The sequence below is a fragment of the Chaetura pelagica genome, unplaced genomic scaffold, assembly GCF_000747805.2.
Source record: "Chaetura pelagica isolate M959 unplaced genomic scaffold, ChaPel_1.0 scaffold31, whole genome shotgun sequence".
NCBI lineage: Eukaryota > Metazoa > Chordata > Aves > Apodiformes > Apodidae > Chaetura > Chaetura pelagica.
In genome coordinates, this window is record NW_009952481.1 from 3,807,168 (window position 1) to 3,828,423 (window position 21,256).

Below are 21,256 nucleotides of genomic sequence, written 5' to 3' on the forward strand. Positions count from 1 at the left end.
AAAGGACAGAAGGAATCAACTCCACCTTTGTGCGTTTATCCTTGTAGGTGGCACAAATAAACCAAATGACCCCAGAAAAGTGTTGTTGTATCAATTTGAAAATGTCCAGATATTGCATTCTGGATGATATGTTTTTACTGCATTTTAATCTTCAGGGTCATGTCAAAATGTCTACTCTGGCACTTGTCTGATGTTTTTTAACTCCAGACTTAGCACTTCCTCAAATCTTACAGACAGAGTGACATCTTGGCATTGTGACTAGAAAGTTAATTTTCAGACCAAAGTTGGAGTTATACCTACCCTCTTTGTGTCAGCTAAGACCTTCTTTGGAAGTAGACCTTGCCAGTGGCTGCTGATCTATCATTTAAAGTTGCACCTAGTCAGGAGCCTGCTCCAGTGGGTGAGAGAGACTTCATCCTGCTCATCTGTTGTTCAAAGCTCTGTCCTGGGCTTGGCTGGCATTAACATGTCTCTGTGATAATGTTTCATCTGATCAGAGGGAGAGCTTGTGCAATGTTAAATAAATCTCATTTCAGGAAAGCAATTCAGATAGTAAGTGGGCTTTAAAGGCCACCTCCAGCTTAGAAGGTTAATGAGGAGCTTGTTTCAGTATATGGACTACAACTTTAATTTTGACATCTAACAAACCTGTATCTGACAGGAACTGTACAAAAAAGCCCATCTCCTAATGTGAAGGCCAAACAAGGAGAGAGCTCATCTGCCCTCAGCTGGACTATGAAACGCTTTCTGGAGCCAGCAAGCCGGGTAAAAGAATTAGATGCAATAAATACAATGTCTGCTTCAAATTCAGCTTTTACTGAAGCTTTTACTTGATCAAGGAGCTCAAAGCCAAACCTTCTGGCTTCTTCCCTGCCACAAGGGCTCTGTAAAAAGGTCTTTTTTTGATGTCGCATTTAAATTGTGACAGCAGCAAACTCCTGTTTTGTCTGTGTAGCTGTAGCCTTTGGGAGCAATGTGCAGAGCATGGCAGAGAAAGCTGTGGGCTCCCACCTCCTGCCACTTCCAGGGGTTCCCTGCTCTGTGGGACAGGGACAAAGATAGGAGGTCCCATGGGTGTGCTGTGTGCTTGGTCATTCTGTCTAGCCACTGCAGTGTAAAAGTCTCTTTTTTTTCTGGAAAAACCAAAGAAACTGTACAAACTGTGTCCAGAGGTACAATCCCTTCCCTCAGTGCAGAAGATGTGTAAAGGGAATTCCACAAGTGAGTGGTTTCCTCCCTTGTTTCTGCATTGAATCACATCTCCAAAGTAGTGGGATTTGGAATCCTCTTTTATTTATTGTATGGGCTAAAAATGTGTTGAAGTGCATAATTTCAGCCTTCCCAAATTAGGCAGCTTGGCTTTCTATACGGACAAGTCCTCTGTTTTCAAAATTGGCTTCGAACTTCTTTTATTGACGTGGAAATGTGAGTGGAGTTTGTGATACTTGGATAGGGACAGGTGACTTTAAACTTTGGTAACAGCTGGTCACCAGGCTCACTTCTTTTCAGCAGGGATCTGTCAGCTCAGAGGCAGAGCTTTCCCAGTACTTCTCGCACGACAGCACAAGCCAGCTCCCATTTTCTAATGCTCTAACCAGCTCCTGCAATGAGGAGCAGCTCCTTCAGAAGAACAGAAACAGTTTGTTGGATGATGGCTCTCTTCTCCCTGGCAACCTCAGTAAGCAACAGAAATGTGTTTGGTCATGTGGCTAATGAGGGGGAGAGTCACTGGTTACTGGTTTGCTTTTCAGGGGGGCTACGATGATTCATGTGCTGGTAAGAAATGCATAACAATGTAGTGCAAACCAATGCTGATCATATGAAATACTGTAAAATGGAAGGCATTTACAACAGTGCACATAAAGGCCTGTTTCTGTGCTATTTTCTCCAATTTGTTGGTCTGATTATGTGAAAATGACTTTATTTGATTGGTGTGGCTGAAACTAGATGGACAGCACTGCAGGGTTTTTTTTTCAAAGGACTGATGATCATCTGATTGATTAGATTTAAATGAAAGTATTCATAGCTATCTCAAGTACACAATTTCAAAGTGTCACACATAGCAGTGTAAAAACAATAAAATATTCAATCTTATATTACATATTTTGTATATGTGTTTCTCCCCGTAGCAATTGACTGAAAGAATTTCGCGTTTTCTTACTGACATATACCTGATTTCAAAATCAAGAGGATGTTACATTTGTTCTCTCTTTCCTCTGCTTCTCAAGTAATGTCTTTGTCTACAGCTTGTATTCCTCTGAAAATCCATTATTTACTGCTTAAAAGAATTTTTGTATTTTAAAAACCCCAGAAAGCAAAGCAAAAGAAGTTTCTACAAAACAAGGTTCTTTTTTAAGAAGGATAAAGGAAAGGTTTTCAGGTTTATTAATCTTTAATTTGAAACTGAAAGTTGATGCATGCAGTCATGAGCATAGATTTGAGCAAAACGTGAAAGACATTCTGTGTTTAAAGTAAAAGACACGTGAAGTTCTTCTTTGGGTCATGGTCATAATTTAGAAATAAACTAAAAATAGAAACAGATGTGCCATGAACTGATTTTAGAAATTACCCGTAAACTGTGGAGCTATCTGTCCCTGTGCTGTTTACTGTAGATAGAGGGAGAACATGAACAAACTGCTTTTTGCTTTATGAGAAGGTGTTAAGGCTTCCCAAGCAAACAGAACAACATTTATTCTGCTGCAGTTGAGGTATTAAAGATCATATCTAACTGCAATAAAAGTATAACTTTTTTTTTTATTTTTTCTTTTTTCCTAGCAGATAGAGAAGCAGGAGTGGCAAAAGCAAATGGTCTGGCTTCTCCAACTAGTGGGAGATCATCCAGCCTTCACAACAAGCACATGGAGTCTGTCCGACCTGGCATCCTCAGTGACAGCCCCAAATCTACCCGCAGCCCCTTTCATCGACAGAGAAGGGTTGTTTTCTATGATGGTGACGTTAGTGATGATGACGAAAGTTCCCACTTGCAAAGAAGCCAGAGGGCAAAGATTCAGGAGAATGCTAGCATTGTCATTACAACCTCATCCATAGAAATTGATGATGAGAGCCAGGGCAGCGAGTCACCTAGATACAGTGGCACAGAGACATCTTCCCCTGTCTTCAGCAGCTCCATGGAGTCTGCAGACAGCACGCTGGAGCAAGCTGAGTCTCCTTTCTTCCCCATCATAGCATTTGATTACTCAAGTATGCCAGAAGTTCGTCTTGGCAGCCTGAGTTTGAAGGAGCTCCGAGAAGCACAACTGGAATCTAAGAGATCACCAAAACTTGAGCACAGAGCAGTCACAAGAGTGAAAAGCATGATGAGCACTGAGTGCCGAAGCCTTCAGAGACACAAGACGGAGGAACATGGCTCTTACAACAAGCCTGTTGCGAGGACGCTCCCTCACAGCAAGAAGTGTGAAGTGCCCAATGGGGCTGGGCAGGGCCAGGGTGAAATAGTCACTCTGGTTCGCAATGAGCACGAGTCATTTGGCCTGGATTTGGAGATCCAGGCCATGCCCTTAAAGGTTGTTGTCACAGGGCTGCGGCCAGGTGGAGCAGCAGAAATGGTAATTTTTTATTTAGGTTGCCTTGTTGTGATTTGCTTTCACTCTACAGGGATTATTATTAGTAGTATTACTGGTGTTAGCCTTATTAGTCTTATACAAGTGATCCTTGGAGAATAAGTGCAAGGGAGATGTTTGTCTCTGCTGGGCAAAACATCTCATCCCATACTGTTCTGAAGCTGCTGTTAAATGAAGTGTTTCTGATTCAGAAGTGCACCCTGGGTGATTCAAAACTAAGGAAGTCAAGAGGCAGATCTACTAACATGGACTCATCCCCACTCACAGTTTTGAGGGAACACTATTCTTCTGTTTCCTTTCTTTTTACCGGGGCAAAGGCAAAGAAGTAAATCTTGGTGGTAAAAATATTTCTTATGCTCTATTGTTTTATAAGCACAGTTCCTGTGTTATACAGAACTGGTACCAGGAGGCCTTAGATGCTGGCCTGGTTTGCCAAGCACCATGGTATTACCACTGACGCATTGCGCTTCTGCATCTCATACATGCACCTACTAGTGTGGGTCCTTCTTCATGCTGGAAGTGGAATAGCAATTCCACTTGCTAGATGCAGAAGTGCAGAAAGAGGAAGGAGGATACTCTGATGTCCAGCATTTTTAATCTAGTTAGTGGCCTCTAGGATAAGAGGGGCTATGTTGTTGTAGTCTGATCTCTGCTGTGAAAGCAGGGGTTTTCGGTTCTGTTCCTGCCTTTTTCTCTGACTTACTGTGTAGTGTTTAGAAAGATACTTAGGCTTTTACCTCAAAAGCTCAGTTCCTGTCTAAATTAGTTATTCAGGAGAGTCCTACTGGTCCAGTGGGAGGCTGTGACCAGCAATAGAATTCATATATAAAATGCAAAAATGATAGACAGTGTTCCACTCCTGAAGAAGGTAGAACTGCTTCATCCCAATTCATTTAAATGAGGAGGGCTATGTCCTCCATCCTGATACTAATCACTCAGAGAAACCAGGAGGTCTTTTGACCTTCCTGTTTGAGATCGATGATTAATTTCTCTTGTGGCAAAAGCAGTCTGCCCTTTATTTACGTGTTGGCAAACTGACAGCAGTGGTATCTGTGCTCTGCAGGGATGTGAAGGAGGGAATGTTGCTTATAAGCTACTAATTACTTCCCTGCACTTTGCCTCTGTGGCAGAGCTTCTGGTGTGCGTGTGTAATTTCCTTGAATCTCTCATTGCATCAGGGATCAATGGGCAAGATGGCTGTAGGAGATGAGATTACTACCATCAACAGTATCCCAGTCAGTAAGATGACGTATGAGGAAATCTGCTTGCTTATGCAATGTCTTCCCACATCTGTAACCCTGGAGATCCAGAAAGCAGCATCAGGTGAGAGAGTAGTTTTGCTTTTGTACCATTTTTTTTGAGTACCAGTGAAGAAAATTCCCTTAGATCCGCTGGGTCTGATCTGCTGTCCCAGCTTCCCACATAGATTTGGAGTTAAAACAGGATACATTCTGTCTGCAGTGGTGGGCCAGGCAAAGCACTTCATCACAAAACCAGGCTTCAGGGTCCTTCCTCCCTAGCAGCACTGTGAGGGGAGCTAATGTGCTCTTTTGTGCAATGTTCAAAGCTCCCACATACAGTGTATTCCTCCTGCCAGTATTTGCGGAGGTCTGAGTCACTTCATGCAGACCTGGAGCTAACGCAGCAGCAGTCCTGTCCTGACAACCCATTTTACTGCTGTGCCTGCTCAGGGAATATATTGACCCTTTATAATCACATCTGTCTCTTAAATCTGAAGTTTACGTAATGTTTTTATGAATGGACAGTAAGATAATAAAAAGTCTCTTTTCGTTCTTGCCTTTTCATCTGCCAGAAGTCTCTGATGTGCAGAAAGATTAAACGGAAACCCCAAGAAAACTACAATATCATCACAATATTTATTTGCATGTGTCTTACAAAAAGTTTTCTACTTTGAATGGAAATACTTGATACTACCTTAGTTTCTGCCCCAGGCTGATTTATGCTGCTACAGCAATATATGCATCCCCACAGACTGTACAAATTATGTGGTATGGAAATGAGTGTTTGAATAAGAAAAGCATACTTTTCAAATTCAGGAAGAACATAATATTTTGTTTCATTCTAGCTTATGATCTTCTTTGTGTACCTATTAATACCCAGGAGCCTAAAGCACTTCCAGATGCTTCAGTTCCAGTTGTTCTTTAAGGAATTCCTGGCTTGGCAGAGTCCTGTTCTTGGTCCCTTACATTGCTGTGGCTTGTTCCAATTAATAGCATTGGGGCAGGGGCACATTGTTGCTCCTTTATCAGGCAGCTCTTCCGTTGTACCCTTCCTCTGGCATTGCCACACTAGAAGAGAAGAGAGTCTGTTCAGGGAGTGATCCAGCATGCTGAAGCAGGGCAGTACTTCACATCCTCACCTGGCTGCTACAAGTTGCTGTTCTAAGAAGTTTTCCCCCTGTGTTGACTCTAGGAGGAATGTACACTTTTAAACATGGGTACATAAGTTAAGTAGTGTGGATAATCCTGCAGGTTCGTACAAGGATTAGAGAGGTGTCACATTTGAATGATGAGGAAAGGATGCTGACTCTGTGAATACACTCCTCCTTCTCCGTGCACTTTGCAGGCCTCATGTGGCAGTAGCTGGCTTGTGGAAGGCAGCTTGAATGGGAATGCATGTCCCAGAACCAGTGTGGAAATGTGCAAGCAGGTGCTTAGGGTGAAATGCTGAAAATTGAAAAGATGGAGAAATGGGTGAACAGGAATGTGTTGGATTGCAGCAGTGACAGGGAGCTCGGTGTGTTTGCCATAGAGTGGGCTAAAAATGCATTGGAAGCAAGGAAAGATTTGTGCCAAAAATCTTGTAAAGCCCACGTGTGTATAACGTCATCCATGTGTGTTACATTAAACACCTGCACAAGTGCCAGAAGGATCAGAGTCAAGTTACTTACACACAGCTCATGACTGTTATCAGTTCACCTTTGCTTGCTATACCAGGGCTTTGTGCTCTCTCTGCAATCTTGTGGAGACATCTTTGATCAAACAAGTAATGAGAAGCAGTGCTGCTCAGCCTGACTTACGCTGACACTTCCATAGTTGGCTGCTTGACTGCTGAAATTTCAAAGAGGACTAAACAGATCATGACTGCTCCCCTTGCATAAGTGGATTGCTCCCTCCTGTGTGCAACTTGAATACAGGGGGTTGTGATTAATTTGAGTTGTTGTAAACATCATTACAGAAGAGGAGGAGTGGAGAGCAAAAGGAAAACCTGTAGTCTGACTTATGTGGGTGTTTATTTTTGTAATGAAACCTGGTGTTTTGTATATCACTTCTTATATTTGCCAGGATTTTACTTTTTTTTTTCCATTTATTTATTTTTATCATTATGCAGTTGTCAGCAGATTTACAAACCTCATCCTGTCTCCAGGGGTAGACAGTCAAAACCAGGCCGATGTCACTAGCATCCTCCCAACTGAGGAAGAACCGAGCGCTGGGAAGCAAGGAGGAGCAGCAGGTTTGCAGAAGGCTGGCGGTGGCGGCTGTGCGGGAGAGAGGACAACACTGCCACCTGATGCCGCCAGCAAAGACGTGCAAAGAGGTGCCGTGAGGAGCAGCCGCGCCGAGGAGGGCCAGGCTGCCATCCCGGTCACCGATATCGATGACTTGCTCAGCCAAATGGGTGCTCCGGAGAGCAGGGCTTTGCGCACCCCGTCGCGAGCAGAAAACCCCCTCCGAGATGAGTACACCACGCTGTGCTGCTGTGGGACTGACGAGGGGTGTCCTGGATCTGAGCCACGGCCGGCCAAGGAGGAGCTGCTGGAAAAAACTGTGAATTGTGGAGCTAATGCACAAGGGGTTTTGGGGCTGTCTGTGTTGGACTCCATTAACACAGGCAAGCTCTTTACTGTGAATAAAAACTCTTTAAATAACTATTCTAGGAATTTTAGCAGTTTAAATGAGGATGAGTTGCCTGCAGCAAACTCTCTGGAAGGTAAGAGAAGCGACCCACTTCCAAAGTCTATGTATGGGGCTGCAGAGGATTCTCACTCGGACGCAGAGTCTGTCACAGAAACCTTTGATAGTGCTAACGAGGTGCTGCTGGGGCCGTGTGCTGCTGCTGATGCCCCTGCAGTCTGTTCTGTAATGGAGTCAGATGAGGAGCAAATTGAGATTTGCTGCATGAGCGATGAGCCACAACAGCCGTCACAGGAGCAGCATCTCACATCTGCGTCAAGCTCATCCTCTCTGTCCCTGCTGCACCCTTGCGGCGGCAAAGTTTTGCTGACCGAGGGCTGTGCAATGTGTGGGTCACTGGAGACAAGCATCAACAAACTAGGCTTGGATGATCACAGTGGTCCCACTCCATGTCCCTCACAATGTTCTGAGGTGTCCTCTGCAACCTCGTGTTCTTCTTCCTCAGTTTTCCTGCCAGAAAAAGACATCCTAAAGAATTCAGTCAGTATCCCTGAAGTTTACTCCTTCTGTGACAATGGTGCCTTAAGTACAGAAAAACAGATGGGTTTGTGGAACAGTAATGGACATATGAAATGCTGTGAATCCATTGAAGAGGAAGGGTTGCTGCACTGCAAAAAGGTAAGCTTTTGCTCTGGTAGAAGTACCAGTGGCTTGGCGAACAACTTGCTTGAGAAAGAAGGATGTAATGATGAGCAGAGGTCCAAATCTGAAAGCGAAGCTGTCGTTGAGGACTGTAATCATGCTGTTAATCATTGCTCAGTGAAGAAAGAAACCAACACTTTGTCCAGCTTGTCTAAAACAGACAGCAATCATTTGAATGCATCATCAAGAGCAGTATCACTCAGGTCTCCCTTTCCCACTAGATCTAAAGATCCAAAGGCAAATACAACTCATGACTTGCCAGGGAAAAATGAGAAAATTAACTCTGTGACTTCAGGAAGGACTTCAAATGGAAAAGTCCAAAGCTCAGGCACAAATCACTGCAAAGGAGCTGCAGTTCTGCACAGCCCATCCTCGCAGAAAAAATCCTGTCAGGAGTCTAAGGGAATGGCACAAAAAAGTATAATGGACACTCTTTTGAATAACCAGAAGGCCAAAGCAGGACCAAAGCTAAAAGGGTTCACCATCAAAAGCAAATCAAAGGCAAACTCAGATTCTTGTGGCATTAATCCTACCAAAGTCAGTGGGGCTGATCAGAAAAGGATTTCTGTTTCTCCACAACTGTCCCCTAAACTCCCAGGGAAGAAAACACCTTTGTCCCGTAATTCACCTACAAACCCAGATCCTGGCAAGAGCATTTCCGCAGCCTCAAGGGCTCTGAAGTCAGAGCTAGAAAATAAACCTTCAATCATTTCTGAAGGTTTAGTTTTGCCTCTCCTGAATGGCACTAGAACCCCAACAGTGAGTGGTGAAATGAAGTATAGCTATGGGGAGCTAACAGACCTACAACAGGCATGGGGGAAGCTGAAAGAAAAGCAAGTTTCCATGCAGCCTGTGACATGTCAGGGTAAGGATGTTAAGGTGGATGATTTCAGAGCCAGAGACAGTCAGTCCAAAATCACCTCATCTCTTCAGGGGATACAAAAAGTTGAATATGTGAAAGGGAGGACTGAGAACCCTGGAACAAGTCAAAACAGCACAATCAAGAGCATCTGTAGTGCAGATGACCTTAGGCAATTAGATCTGCAAAATGGAGGGCTATCTACTGGTCGCTCTTCTTTGTTGAGGTCCCCCTCAGTTCAGCAGATCCAACGCACTTTCATTGAGGTGAAGCTTTCCTCCTCATCATCCTCTTCCTCCTCGTCCTCCACCTCTTCCTCACCAGCATCGTTTCTGCAACTGCCATTGCTAGAGAAAACGGAAGAGGTAAACACAGAAGTACCTCATCTGACGGAGGAGGTGGACACCGTGCAGTGTTTCTCGAAAGCAGATGCCACCAGAGACAGAAATCCCTGTGGCTTGTCAAAACCTGTGACAAGGACTTACTCAATGCCAGCCCAGTTATCGGGTCAGCTGAGGGAGGAATGCCATGTTGCAGAGGTCCATCCTGTGCAAGAACCCCAAGGCCACACTGCAGAGGAGAAATGCCCCCAGATGGTGTCGGGGATGTCAAAGATGGTGCATCTCAACCCACCAAATGGTCAGAGCGGGAAGGACGCTTCCAAAAATGCCCAGAGGGTCCGTGGTGCTTCCCCCTCAGCTAGTAACACCAGCTGCTCTGCCACTGAGAAGCTGAGGAGCTTCAGAAGGAATTACTACTACTATGAGCTGACCTGGCCACATGAGCCTACCTCATCCTTCTCTGTCAAACAGAGAATCAAATCCTTTGAAAACCTGGCACATTTTGACCGGCCCATCACGAAGGCCATTGATATTCACTCATCCGTCAGGTCCCCCCTGGTCAGGAGGTCGTGTGGTGGGACAGGGGCAACCGGCCCTGCCGAGGCGCCGCGGGCCCTGCGGCGCAGCTTGAGCTCCTACGGCGGCAGCTCCAGCCCAGCCAGCGCCACAAGCAGGTCCCCCAGCAGCACGGAGCCCAGCAAGGGGGAAGGAAAGCCCCAGAGGAGCGAGGGGGGCAGCACTGGGGCTGCCTGTCCCCCCGCGGCCTCGCAGGCGCGCCGCAGCCGGGGCCTGGGGAGGCCGCCGCTTTCCCGCTCCAGGCTGCGGGAGCTGCGGGCCCTCAGCATGCCCGACCTGGACAAGCTGTGTGGAGAGGGATTCTCGGGGCCAGCGCAGCCCGCCTGCTTCAAGACGGAGCTGGAAATCACACCCCGCAGAGCCCTCGGTGTTGCTGCGGAGGCGGGCGGGCCAGGGGGGTGCGGCAGCAGCCCTCGGGACAGCAGCTCAGGGACGCCAGGGTCTGCCTCGGATGACGACGCGCCCCATGGCAGCTCTCCGGAGGGGGAGCGCTCGGAAGACAGCTGGTCCATCAGGTTGGTGTTGGCTTTGCTGCTATGGTTTGGTTTGCCTCTCCTGAGAGGAAGGTTCCCCATTGCCCCCAGGTCACCCCCAGTGTGTGTTTGAGCTTTGGCCCCCGTTGCCCTCACAATTCGGGGTGCTGTCCTTCATGCTTTGACTGTGTGGCGACAGCCATGCTTCAGCACGCGCTGAAGCATGTTATTCTGGCAGGGCCAGGCTCCTTTTCTCTGAACCTTTAGCTGGTTTTTGTCAGTTTTTCACCACATGACGGCACAGCAGCCGCTGTGGAGGGGATGTTGCGCAGAGCTGGCTGCCAGCACAGCCCGTGGTGACAAACGGGCTTGTTGTCCTGCCAGGAACACTACTCAGATGTAGCTGTCTTCTTGTTTTTGCTAACGTCTGTTGCTAAAACAAATGGGGGAAGAGAATGGGGACTGATTTTCAGAGTTACTAATAAATTGTCTTCTCTGCCGCTTTCCATTCTGCCAGCATACACCATTTATTACCTGTTTTCAAGATTTCTGCTTGTTAATGAGCTGGCCCTTCATTGTTTGCCCTAATGCAACCTACGTTGTATACCTGAGACATATATCTACATGGCATAGAAAGATAAAGCTGTCTTTCATGTTTTTCTAATAATTTTAGCTTGGATCAGCTGCTTGTCTCAAGCCTGGACCAGCAAAAGCTGCAATCCGTTTTGTCAGCAGTAGTACCAAAATGTGATGTTGCTGCTATGCTCCAAGAAGTCAAAGCACAAGTAAAGGTAAAAAACTCTTCCTTAAGGGTTTCATAGTTTCTCCAGTGGTAGGTTACAGGTGATGGTAGTTTTTTTAGTAATGCTGGTTTTTGAATGCCTGCTATAAACCTATAATACATTTGAGTGGTTTTTTTTGTCAAAGAAAGAGTATTCTCTGTCCACTGTGAAAGCACTGGACAAAGTTTTAAGCCACAATAAATAGATCTGTTTTAAATAGTAAAGTATGCCTCCTTTTCAGTTATCATTACAGCTGAAAAACTCCTGGGTTTGGCAATAACTGAACATCAGAATTTCACTTTCCAACAACCATGTGGGTCAGACTCACTTTGCCCACCATGCAGAGGAAGCTCTGCTCCTCTTTGTGCTTAGAAGCACCCGCCTTTTGCTAGCAGTTGCAGTCATGGAAATTGAATTTGTTTTGTTTAATGCTAAACTGGTGGCTTGCAACACCAGAAAGCACCTGCTGGAGGATTTCTAAGAGACTCCTGTGACCTTTTTGCTCTCTTCTGTGGAAACTGGTTATTGCGTTAAGATAACCTGCTTCATTATCCAGGCATTTAAAGAGGCCTCCAAAGTTAAATGATTGCCAGAACATTACTTCCCTGTTTGCAGTGTTTGTGTTTGTGGTTTTGGGATGCATCCACATCCTTTTAAAATCAGAACAGAAGTTGATAAAATAATGACAGCACTGGAGGGGAAACTGCCATCTGCTCTGCATAGCTGCTGGCTGAGTTGTATTTAGAGCGTTCCTGAGTCTTATTCACAAAGGCTGCTGTTTCAAATATAGGACAGACTGGTCAGAACAGGACCTCCTCAAGATATCCTTCTTCCAGGGACAGCACAGCTAAATCTTGCAAGTCCCAGGAGCTTGGTGAGCCAAGAGTGTTTGATAGGTTTACAAATAAAATTAGGATTGGATTGTGCTTCTGGCTGAAGGTAATTAAGTGTTCTTTAAAGTATTTTTCATGGGGTCCTGGAGAGATTATTTATTTATGCCACTTTTCAAAGTCTGAGAACTCAAATATTTATAAAGCTGAATGTTTTTTGGATTGCACTTCTTGTCTGCATAGTTTCTTATCCGTATTTAAGCCCGGCATGGCACGTACACTGGAAAACTTTATGCTAGTCAAATGCTGGATTTAAATGTATAATAGAACTGTTCTTCATAGTTATGCAATTGCTGAAAAATGAGATGGACTGCCTGATGTGGACTGAGAGCTTCCCCGGGAAAATTTTTTGCTCTGAAGAGCACTGAATTTACTGCTAGCATTTACCTAGTGCTGCTACCACTATATGTATGTGTATATATATGTGTGTATACAGGCATTTTATTGTTTACATCTCTATGACCAGTGCTCTTTGGCTAACAGGCTAAATAGAGATGGTGACTGGAGGCCTTGTGTGTCCACTGCATGGCCAAATAAAGCAATAAGCATTTATAGCCAGGTCTTCGTGCCCTATAATACATGTGCTGGCTGAGGACAGCATTGAGAGCTGGGGAGAGAGGAAATGTGTGACCTTGACATGGGAAGACAGGGTTCAGACTGTGTTGCTGACTTGCCTGAGATGTGTGGTCCTCATACAACCCTCCAACATCTAAGCATCTGCTATTTTTGTTTTTATTTTTCTTCCCCAGTGTAAACGGATTAAGTTGTGGTAGCAAGGGTTGGAAATAACCTGACCTCTTGAACAAAAAGAGCTGCTCTAGTACTTAATAATCAAAGATTTGTGTGTCTCCATTACCTCCACTGCACTTGAAAAGGGACTAGCCTAGAAACTTAACTAATGTTATTATTTCTAGGCTAGCATAAAGCTGTTCTCACTTAAGTACAGATGAGAAGGGTCTCAACATCTACAAAAGATTGTGGAGTAAGATGTTCAGCCCTGCCTGCTACTCTCTCCTCAAGCAGCAGTGGATCAGTGAGGGTGTCATTGGTTTCTGATACTGACTTTGTACATTGCAGGGATGCCTCTAATGCAGAAGACCTTTCAGGGCCACTGTTTGGCAAAGAAACACGCACTGAGACCAAGAATTGCTGTTTCACCAAAAAAAGAGATAATAATCTGTGGTTCCTTGTGCCTTTTGGAACAAAATTAAAAGGCAAACACTGAGTTAAAATGTTGAGTTTAGTGAACTAAATATGCCATTTAATGCTAAATAGATTAAGAGGTTGGTTTCTAATGATGTGCCAATGATTTTAGTGTTGGCAGTTTCTGGAAATGACTGACTTTGGATGGGATCCCAGGAAAAGCTGAGAGACCTGCTTTCTGCTCCCCACTTCTGATGCTCTGCCCCACAGATGGTTACTATCCCCTTGTTCCACCTAATGCTTGCTTACAGTCACCCTTAAGCACAAAATGTGGTCTCTGTAACAGCATCTGGCTTAGTCCTAATTGCTCAGAAAACAGCACCAGACTTGCGATGGGACTGGTTCTCTCTCATGGCAAATCCTGTATGTTGGCAGCAGGCCATCACTTCGAAGAAACCAGCTTTACACCTTTGTTCTGGTCCGGAGCCAAATTCAGCCCTGGTGCAGATCTGCACCAATCCCTTTCTTGTGCTAGATGCTCTCATTTCCACAATACCACAGTTTAGTCCCATTTGGATCACTAAAAGGCTCTTTGCATTTATTTCCTAAGTATAACAGTTTTTCCTTCTGTCCTGTCTGACCTTCCCAAGGTTCATTTTGTAGCCACTGCCCCTTGCAAGAGTGTCCAGCACTACTGAGAAGATGCAGCTTCCTGTGGGAAACTTGCAACACTGCCCTGCATTTCATCACGTGTGAATGGGGTGCATACAAACGTGGTGTAGCAGTGGACTTGGCAGGACTAGGTTAATGGTTGGATTTGGTGGCCTTAAAGGTCTTTTCCAACCAAAACAATTCTCTGATGCTATTATCTTTGTTAACTGTCTTTCAAGAGGAAGGAGAAATGGAAAAACAGAAACAATAGTAATTCACTGGAAAGTGCAGTGCTTGGTCCAGAAAGCTATATGGGAACTATTGAGTTTTGACTGCAAAATGTCAAGCAAAGTAAATTTGAAAATTCAACTGCCTGAGTTTTAGTACTCTTCCACAATCTTAATTTCGATTTTGTTTTCTAGCCTAGAACTGAACCTTGAACCTTTTCTGTCACCTGAGTTCTTCTATATTGCTGCTACTCATCAGTAGCACAAACAGAAATGCATTCAATGTCTCAGCTTCCAATTCCTTGAGTTGCTTTTTTCACCTGCCATAATCTGAGGGTACTGGGAGTTTGTGATTTGTGCAGGAACTTGGTCTTGATCTTTGGTTTTGTTTTTCTTCTCCTTCCCCTCCATTTTTCTTTTAGAGCAAAGAAGACACATACTTTGTAGTCTTGCACAAAGAAGAAGGAGCTGGCCTGGGATTTAGTGTTGCTGGAGGAACAGATCTGGAGCAGAAATCAGTCACAGTAAGTGATGGCTGCAAGTCATTTTTTTGCAAAGCTTGCTTTAAAGCAGGCTGGTGATTAGATCAAGTGCTCGTTTATCAAGACTTGCTGCAAGTCACTCACAGTCATAAAACAGTGTCTCTCAGAGGTGGCTGCATACCATCTGCTACTGAAATTACAGAATGTCTGGGAAGTGTAATTTTTATTATTGGAGATGGATGCCAATTATGTCTTCAGTCTTCAAAATTCTGCTACTGGATGGGATCAGCTAGATCTAAATCCTGTGCATGTAAATAGAATTCTGAGTGCAGTTGCACTGTCCCACTTTCTTTACACAAGATGTGCATTTAAATCTTTCCCTGAGAGTCTATTAAGGGCTAAAATTAGAAGAAGGATAGTTCCTCAGTCTTTGGGGCCTGCAGCAGCCCTTAGCAGGAATCCTCTGGTTTTTGCTCTTAGACCATACCAATATAAGTAAATGTATTTTACATTAAGCAGCCATTGAGTTAAAATATGATCACAGTCTAAGTAACAGACTCTACTTCTCTCATTGCAAAGGTTGTGTTCCCTCTCTCTGGCCCAAACACTTGCAGTTCCAGCTGTGAGCATGAAGACTAAACAGTGTCCCACTCCAGAGAATTCTTCACCCCAAGACTGGAACACTACTAAAAAATATGATCTTGAGCTTTCTCAAGCTCAGTAGCTGATGAATTCTTTCTCCTAAATGCCACTAGTCATGAGACCAGAAGAGTATCAGCTGTTGCTCTTTCCACATCCTATTTATTCAGCATGTGTAAAGCATGTTTCTCAGATGGGGAACATTTTAATGTCCTTGACCTTCTGGAATTCTGGGTTCCAGCTGGATTTAGGGTTGGCATTGGGTGCTGAGCTGCTTAGATGAACTGTTCAGCTTGGGTGCACCACGCTTGGATGCACAAAGAGAAATGCCAAGTGAGCTTCAAGGTACTGAGGAGCTGACCATGTGAGGGAAGACAGCTGATGTTTTAGACGTGACCCCTGTATTCCACTTTCCTCTTGCATTTGGGTGTCTACAGCTATCATTGAGGCTGTTACTGCAGCTTAGACTAGCTGGGTATCTTATCTGCTTGCATCTGTAGGCTTGTGGCAGGTGCTCATCTCAGCATGGCCCTGCAGGGACATGGAACAGGAGACAAGAGGCTTCTCATTCCTTGCTGTGGGTCTGGGTATTAGGATAAATTCCTAGAGAAAATGCCATGCAGAACTTTGTCCACAGATTTGCTGCTTTGAACCTTTTGTCCAGCAGACCTAGAACTGTGTGTATGGAAAACAAGATTCTGGCTGCTAAAATTACAGTGTCTGATAGGCAAGTCTTTGAGGACCAGGTCTTGACTCTCTTAGTCAGTTCCCTTTTGTAAATAGCAAGCATCTAAGGCTCGGCTGCACTTGCTGAAATTTTTCTCTGGAGAAAATGCATTTCAAGCCACTAAATTATCTCTTTGCATCTGTTTGCATGGTATTTCATCAGACAAATTGAGGGAAATAATAACATAATTGTACAGCTGCAGTAAGTCAGAACCTTTACACAGATGCTGTGCACTGCTTCGAAGTCTGCATTTGCAAACAGCCCAGGATACAAGTCCCAGACAGGGGGAATATGGGGACTGGGTCTAATGCACTGCAGTGTTGTTTGTAGTGTTCACTCTAGCACGGATGTTGATTTAACCTTTGTGTTGCTTGGAGTTACGTTAATTGAAGACCTTCAGGAAGTTCAGTAAAGCACAAGTGATCTGTGTTATTACATTCTCCAGCTCATTTTGGTTGTCTTAGGCATAGAGATGACCATGCAATAATGGCATCTTTTCCTCTGCTTTATCCATCCCCCACTCCCTCACTGCAGTTCTTGTCTAGTTGCTTAGGCCACAGTATTTGAGGGTGTTTGCTGGAGCAAATGTTGTGTGCTTGATATCCAGGCAGTGGGCATTGATTGTAAACTTAGATGGGGACTTTGTTGACTATGTGTGGTCATGAGATTAAGGCATCATTAAGTTAAAAATCTTTCTTCTAGGTTCACAGAGTGTTTTCAAGGGGAGTGGCATCTCGAGAAGGGACTATTCATCGAGGAGATCTTGTGCTGTCAATCAATGGCAGGTCTCTTGTGAGCTCAGTCCATGGGGATGTCCTGAATGCTCTTCATCACACAAGACTGTACAAAGATGCGGTCGTTGTCATCCAGAAGGAAAAAGACAAAGCAAACAATTCCTCCAGACTTGAGATATCAGCTACTGGCAGAAAATGTGTGGGGTCTGGAAAAGATGTTTCCATGGAAATAGGAACAGGTATGATCTTTGTCCAAGAACAGTTGGAAGGATTCCCTTGCAGAGCAGACTGAAGGGGAAAATGTCCATGTGTTTTAAATTAAAAGCATCTGTGCCTTATGTGATTGAAGGGAGCAAATTAAATTACCTTTAAATTTTATTTGTTCTTTTTGGAACCTAAATGCAGCTTGGTTTTCATTTTGTTTTGGTTTTGTGTTGGGTTTTTTTGTTTGCTTGGGTTATTTTGGTCTGGGGTTGTGTTTGGTTTGTTTTTTGGTTTTTTTTAAATCATAACTAGGCAAAAACTTAGAAGGACAGTTAGGGACTAATTACATTTTTACTAAAATTAGTGATTCCACATATTCTTTCAATCTGGGACAAACTCCTTTCAAGTAGAAACAGTAGTCAGTGCAAGCAAGTAAACAACCAAAAAAGGAGGGGAAAAAAAAAAGCAAAAAAGCAACCTCAAAGAAAACCCCAAACCCTGCATGTTATACATAGGGACTTAACTTGCTCCTTGTATTAGCAGATTTCACACTGTTTCTATTAAAAACATAGAAAAAATATTTTGATACTAAAGTAAATGGAGCTAAGCCAAATCCAAGTCATCTATCCCATTGGAAACTAGGGATAAATGGTTTAAGTGGAAATGGATCAGTGCAATGGTACGTTCCTGTTCAGGAACAAGACAGCATTTCAGTGTGAAGGCTGCCCTTTGTGTGTGGCAAGTAGATGTCTCAATTATTATTTTTTCTAAGAATTAAGACACAAAGCCATTTATTACCTCTCTATATGCCCCTCCTGCAGGAGGGGAGGATGACCTGAATCAGTCCTGCACTGCTGCAGTATCCCTGGGGGGCAGTGGGCAGTAGTTACAGCTTATTGTTGAGAGATTTGGTGATGCATCTTTCCCTGCCAGCCACTCAGCTTTGATCGCCCCAAAACTAGGACATGGAGCTGTCGCTCGCGAATTCTTAACCTGTTAACCACAATCATTACTGTTTTGTTGGAGGTGGTTTTGTGTAGCGCTTTTTATTGTTTTATGTTTTCACATTATGTTTTATAGTACAGCTTAAAAGAAATGCACTCTGTAAATGAACTGATCAGTCTTTTTCGAGCTGCTCCCATAGATACAATATTTGTAATTCAGAATCCCTTCATACCGTAAGTTCCCCGTGTCCTGCACATTAACAAATGCAGAATATCTACTGGGTACAGGCACTAGGGGGCAACGTTATCTTACAAAGCAAAGCAAAGTATTGGATTATTGAGAGTGTATTTCCATCCTGAAGACAAAGCACATCTTCAGATGTTCTAGATAACGTTTACCATTGATCAAGATAACGGTAGCAGTAACTTGTGATGATGCAGACTGCATAATTTTTACATTCACCCAGGGATAAGTGGGTCCTCTTCTCCAAAATTGTACATTTCTTTCCTTCTAAGCAAAGTAATATTTTATGTCAGCTACAGCGATGCTTTGTTCAAAAAATATCTGATATATAGGAGGTGAGATGCATCTACAAGTGTGGTTATTTCTATAGATATGAGACCAAAACAATTATTTGCACCAGGGAGCAATTACAGGCTTTTCCTTAAGAGGATGAAACATGTTTGGTTAATGTAACATTTCATTCATTACTGCTATTAGAAAAGATGTGGCTCATTGAATAAGCAAGTGGGAGCAAGTAGAAGAAAAATAAATTCTCTCCACACACCTTTTTCATAATTTTTCATTATTTTTTTTGATGTTCAGAGTTTTTGCTAAATTTGCTGAGCTTTAGTTTTGAAAAAAGAAATATGCTTTGTCAGATTTTCTTTGGACATGCAAAATGAAAATGTTTGTGTGTGTAAATGCATTTTGCTCTGTCTCCCCTTCACAGCTGCAATAATACACATTGATTTCTGAGAAACAGGGTGACAATATGTTCTAGTTTGAATATGAACTGAGCTCTGAATTGCATTGTCATTGCAGCAAAAACAAAACCAACCAAACAAAGCTTGCAGTTTACTGCTAGCTGTATAACAAGATGCTGTGTGTATTCTGTCACAGATCCAAACCTGGATATGAATGATGTCATCTGCGTTGAATTATTGAAAACCTCTGCTGGTTTGGGATTCAGTCTAGATGGTGGAAAAGCTTCCATTGCTGGAGACAGACCCTTACTTGTAAAAAGGATATTTAAAGGTACTACAAGCATGCAAATGCAGTGGATATTATCTCGGTTTTCCATTGGTGCATTGTACAGACATTTTAATTCTTGGAGTCAAGGATTTTTTGAAGCAAAGGTTGCTTTTGTGGCCCTTGTTTTTTACCACTTACTTGCCAAAATGATCATTAAAAAAACTACTCCTGGGAATGGCTAGGAATTGAATCTGCTAATAAATGTCAGTGGAACAATCTGATTTACTAAATATGATGCAGTTCCTTCCTGAGCTTGTCAACTATTTTAGACACTAAACCACAGCAACAATATCATATATAAAGGTTTGAGAAGTTCATGCTTTATCTGATCCTCTTTTCTAAGAGATGCACAATACACATAATCAGTGTGGTTCCAAAGCACCATCCTGCATTATACCCATTTTACAGGTTTTTTTTTGTCTTCGTTATTTTCTTGTAAGCCATCACTATTAGCTTTTGCCAAGAGTATGTGTTGTTCATATTCAAAAACTGGCACTCTTGGATGCTTTTTTTTGTCATCAGGTAGTTAAGCCTATATAAATCATTTATAGAAAAGTAACCAGTCCCAGAACTGTGCTATGATTTTATTCAGTTTAGTGAAAAATACAGCACTTCCTAAATAAGATTAAACTCTCAGTGAAGCTGTGGTTGCACAGCATTTTTACAGGATTACTTTGCATTTGTATATTCTCTCATTGAGGAAGAAAATCAAACTTGTGTTTTCTGAATGGCTTATCAATTCCTCTGAGTGTGTTTGTATCCCTCTTTAGAAAGTGACTTTGAGAGTAAAGGACATACTTAATTTTTTTAGTTCATTAATTTGTATTCTTAGATACATACAGTCCTTTTCTCCTCCCGGTGATGACTGATGTTGTCAATTAAATTATCGTTACAGAAAACATAACTTCCATCAGCAGTGAGGGGTGTGCCCCTCCCCGGGAGCTGTTTCTGTGTCTAATGTGTTTGTCTTAAGTTTACTACCCACGTTTGTTTTGTTCACCCCTGTTATCTGGGTTTTACGACCTACCGGTTTATCTGCATGTAAAATCCCTGTTAAAATTCTGTTTGTCCATGCCACATACAGCCTGTACGTTCACTTTCTCAACCAGGTTTTCTTACAGCTACAGAAATAACATGAGGCATGTTTCATGCACTCCTGTGGCTTCCTTCAAAAGCAGACATTTTTAATAACAAGGATTTGTCTTGGTTAAAATACAGTTTTCTGTGAGATGCAGCATGGGGTAAATTGCTAGAGCTAAGCTGAATGTAAGTGATTGTACTGTAAATTGCCGTGGTTGGAAAAATGGTTTATTTGCAGTTTGTCACAGTGGAAAGCAAATCTTTGTGGGTTTACTGGGTTTGTGTGGTGGTTTTTTAAACACTGACTTTTTCCCATTTTGCTCCTAGGTGGTGCTGCGGAGCAATCTGGAAACATAGAAACTGGAGATGAAATTCTTGCTGTTAGTGGAAAATCATTACTTGGCCTCATGCATTATGATGCCTGGAACATAATTAAGTCCGTGCCAGAGGGCCCTGTTCAGTTAATAATCAGAAAACACAGAACTTCGTTATGATGGAATCACTACACCTACGCACACTTGTTAAGACAAAACATTTAAAACTGGCTAGAAACTGTCTTGTTTCTAAAGCCATACAGAAGTGTCTTAAAATGCTCTACAGAGAGGTGCTAAGGGCCTTGGAGAACCACTGAGCAAGCATGTGGTGAACATGATAAAATCTCACCTAATTATTGGGGATGAAGGAAGCCAAATGTTAGAGACACTTTTGTATTTTGTGGCAATTTTAATGGAACTTCAAGACCTCTCCTGGGTTTGATTTAAAGTATTTTGACTGAGATAAATAACACTGTGCCTGTTCCTGATATTTTTAGTATCTGCATAGCATCAGGAGTGTAACTTGTTGATTGCCATCCTGTTGACAAGGATGGGTATTTAGACTGTACTATATCACTTAGCTGTAATAAGACTTCAGGACACTTACTAAAGGTCTGGTCCTTTTTTGTTGTAATAAGAGAATGTCTGGAACAATCTCACTTTATTCTTCTAAGTACAGTTTTGCTAAAAATGCATGACAAAAGAGTAATTTTGCACAACTTTTATGCCCAAAACAAGAGCATTTTATTGGAAGCTGAAAAATCCTCTTAAAACTGA

At 43.1% G+C, this 21,256-nt stretch overlaps 1 protein-coding gene across 1 annotated transcript in view; it reads left to right on the plus strand.

Moving 5' to 3' along the window:
* PDZD2 (PDZ domain containing 2) overlaps nt 1-20,659 on the plus strand; it is a 137,109-nt gene extending 116,450 nt beyond the window's left edge. The window contains exons 15-24 of the mRNA XM_010008740.1: nt 662-765; nt 1,513-1,678; nt 2,776-3,566; nt 4,760-4,904; nt 6,933-10,449; nt 11,081-11,198; nt 14,523-14,624; nt 16,651-16,921; nt 18,954-19,088; nt 20,493-20,659. Coding sequence (XP_010007042.1) covers nt 662-765; nt 1,513-1,678; nt 2,776-3,566; nt 4,760-4,904; nt 6,933-10,449; nt 11,081-11,198; nt 14,523-14,624; nt 16,651-16,921; nt 18,954-19,088; nt 20,493-20,659 — 5,516 coding nt within the window. The remainder of the gene's footprint in view (nt 1-661; nt 766-1,512; nt 1,679-2,775; nt 3,567-4,759; nt 4,905-6,932; nt 10,450-11,080; nt 11,199-14,522; nt 14,625-16,650; nt 16,922-18,953; nt 19,089-20,492) is intronic.
* The last annotated feature ends 597 nt before the right edge of the window (nt 20,660-21,256 follow it).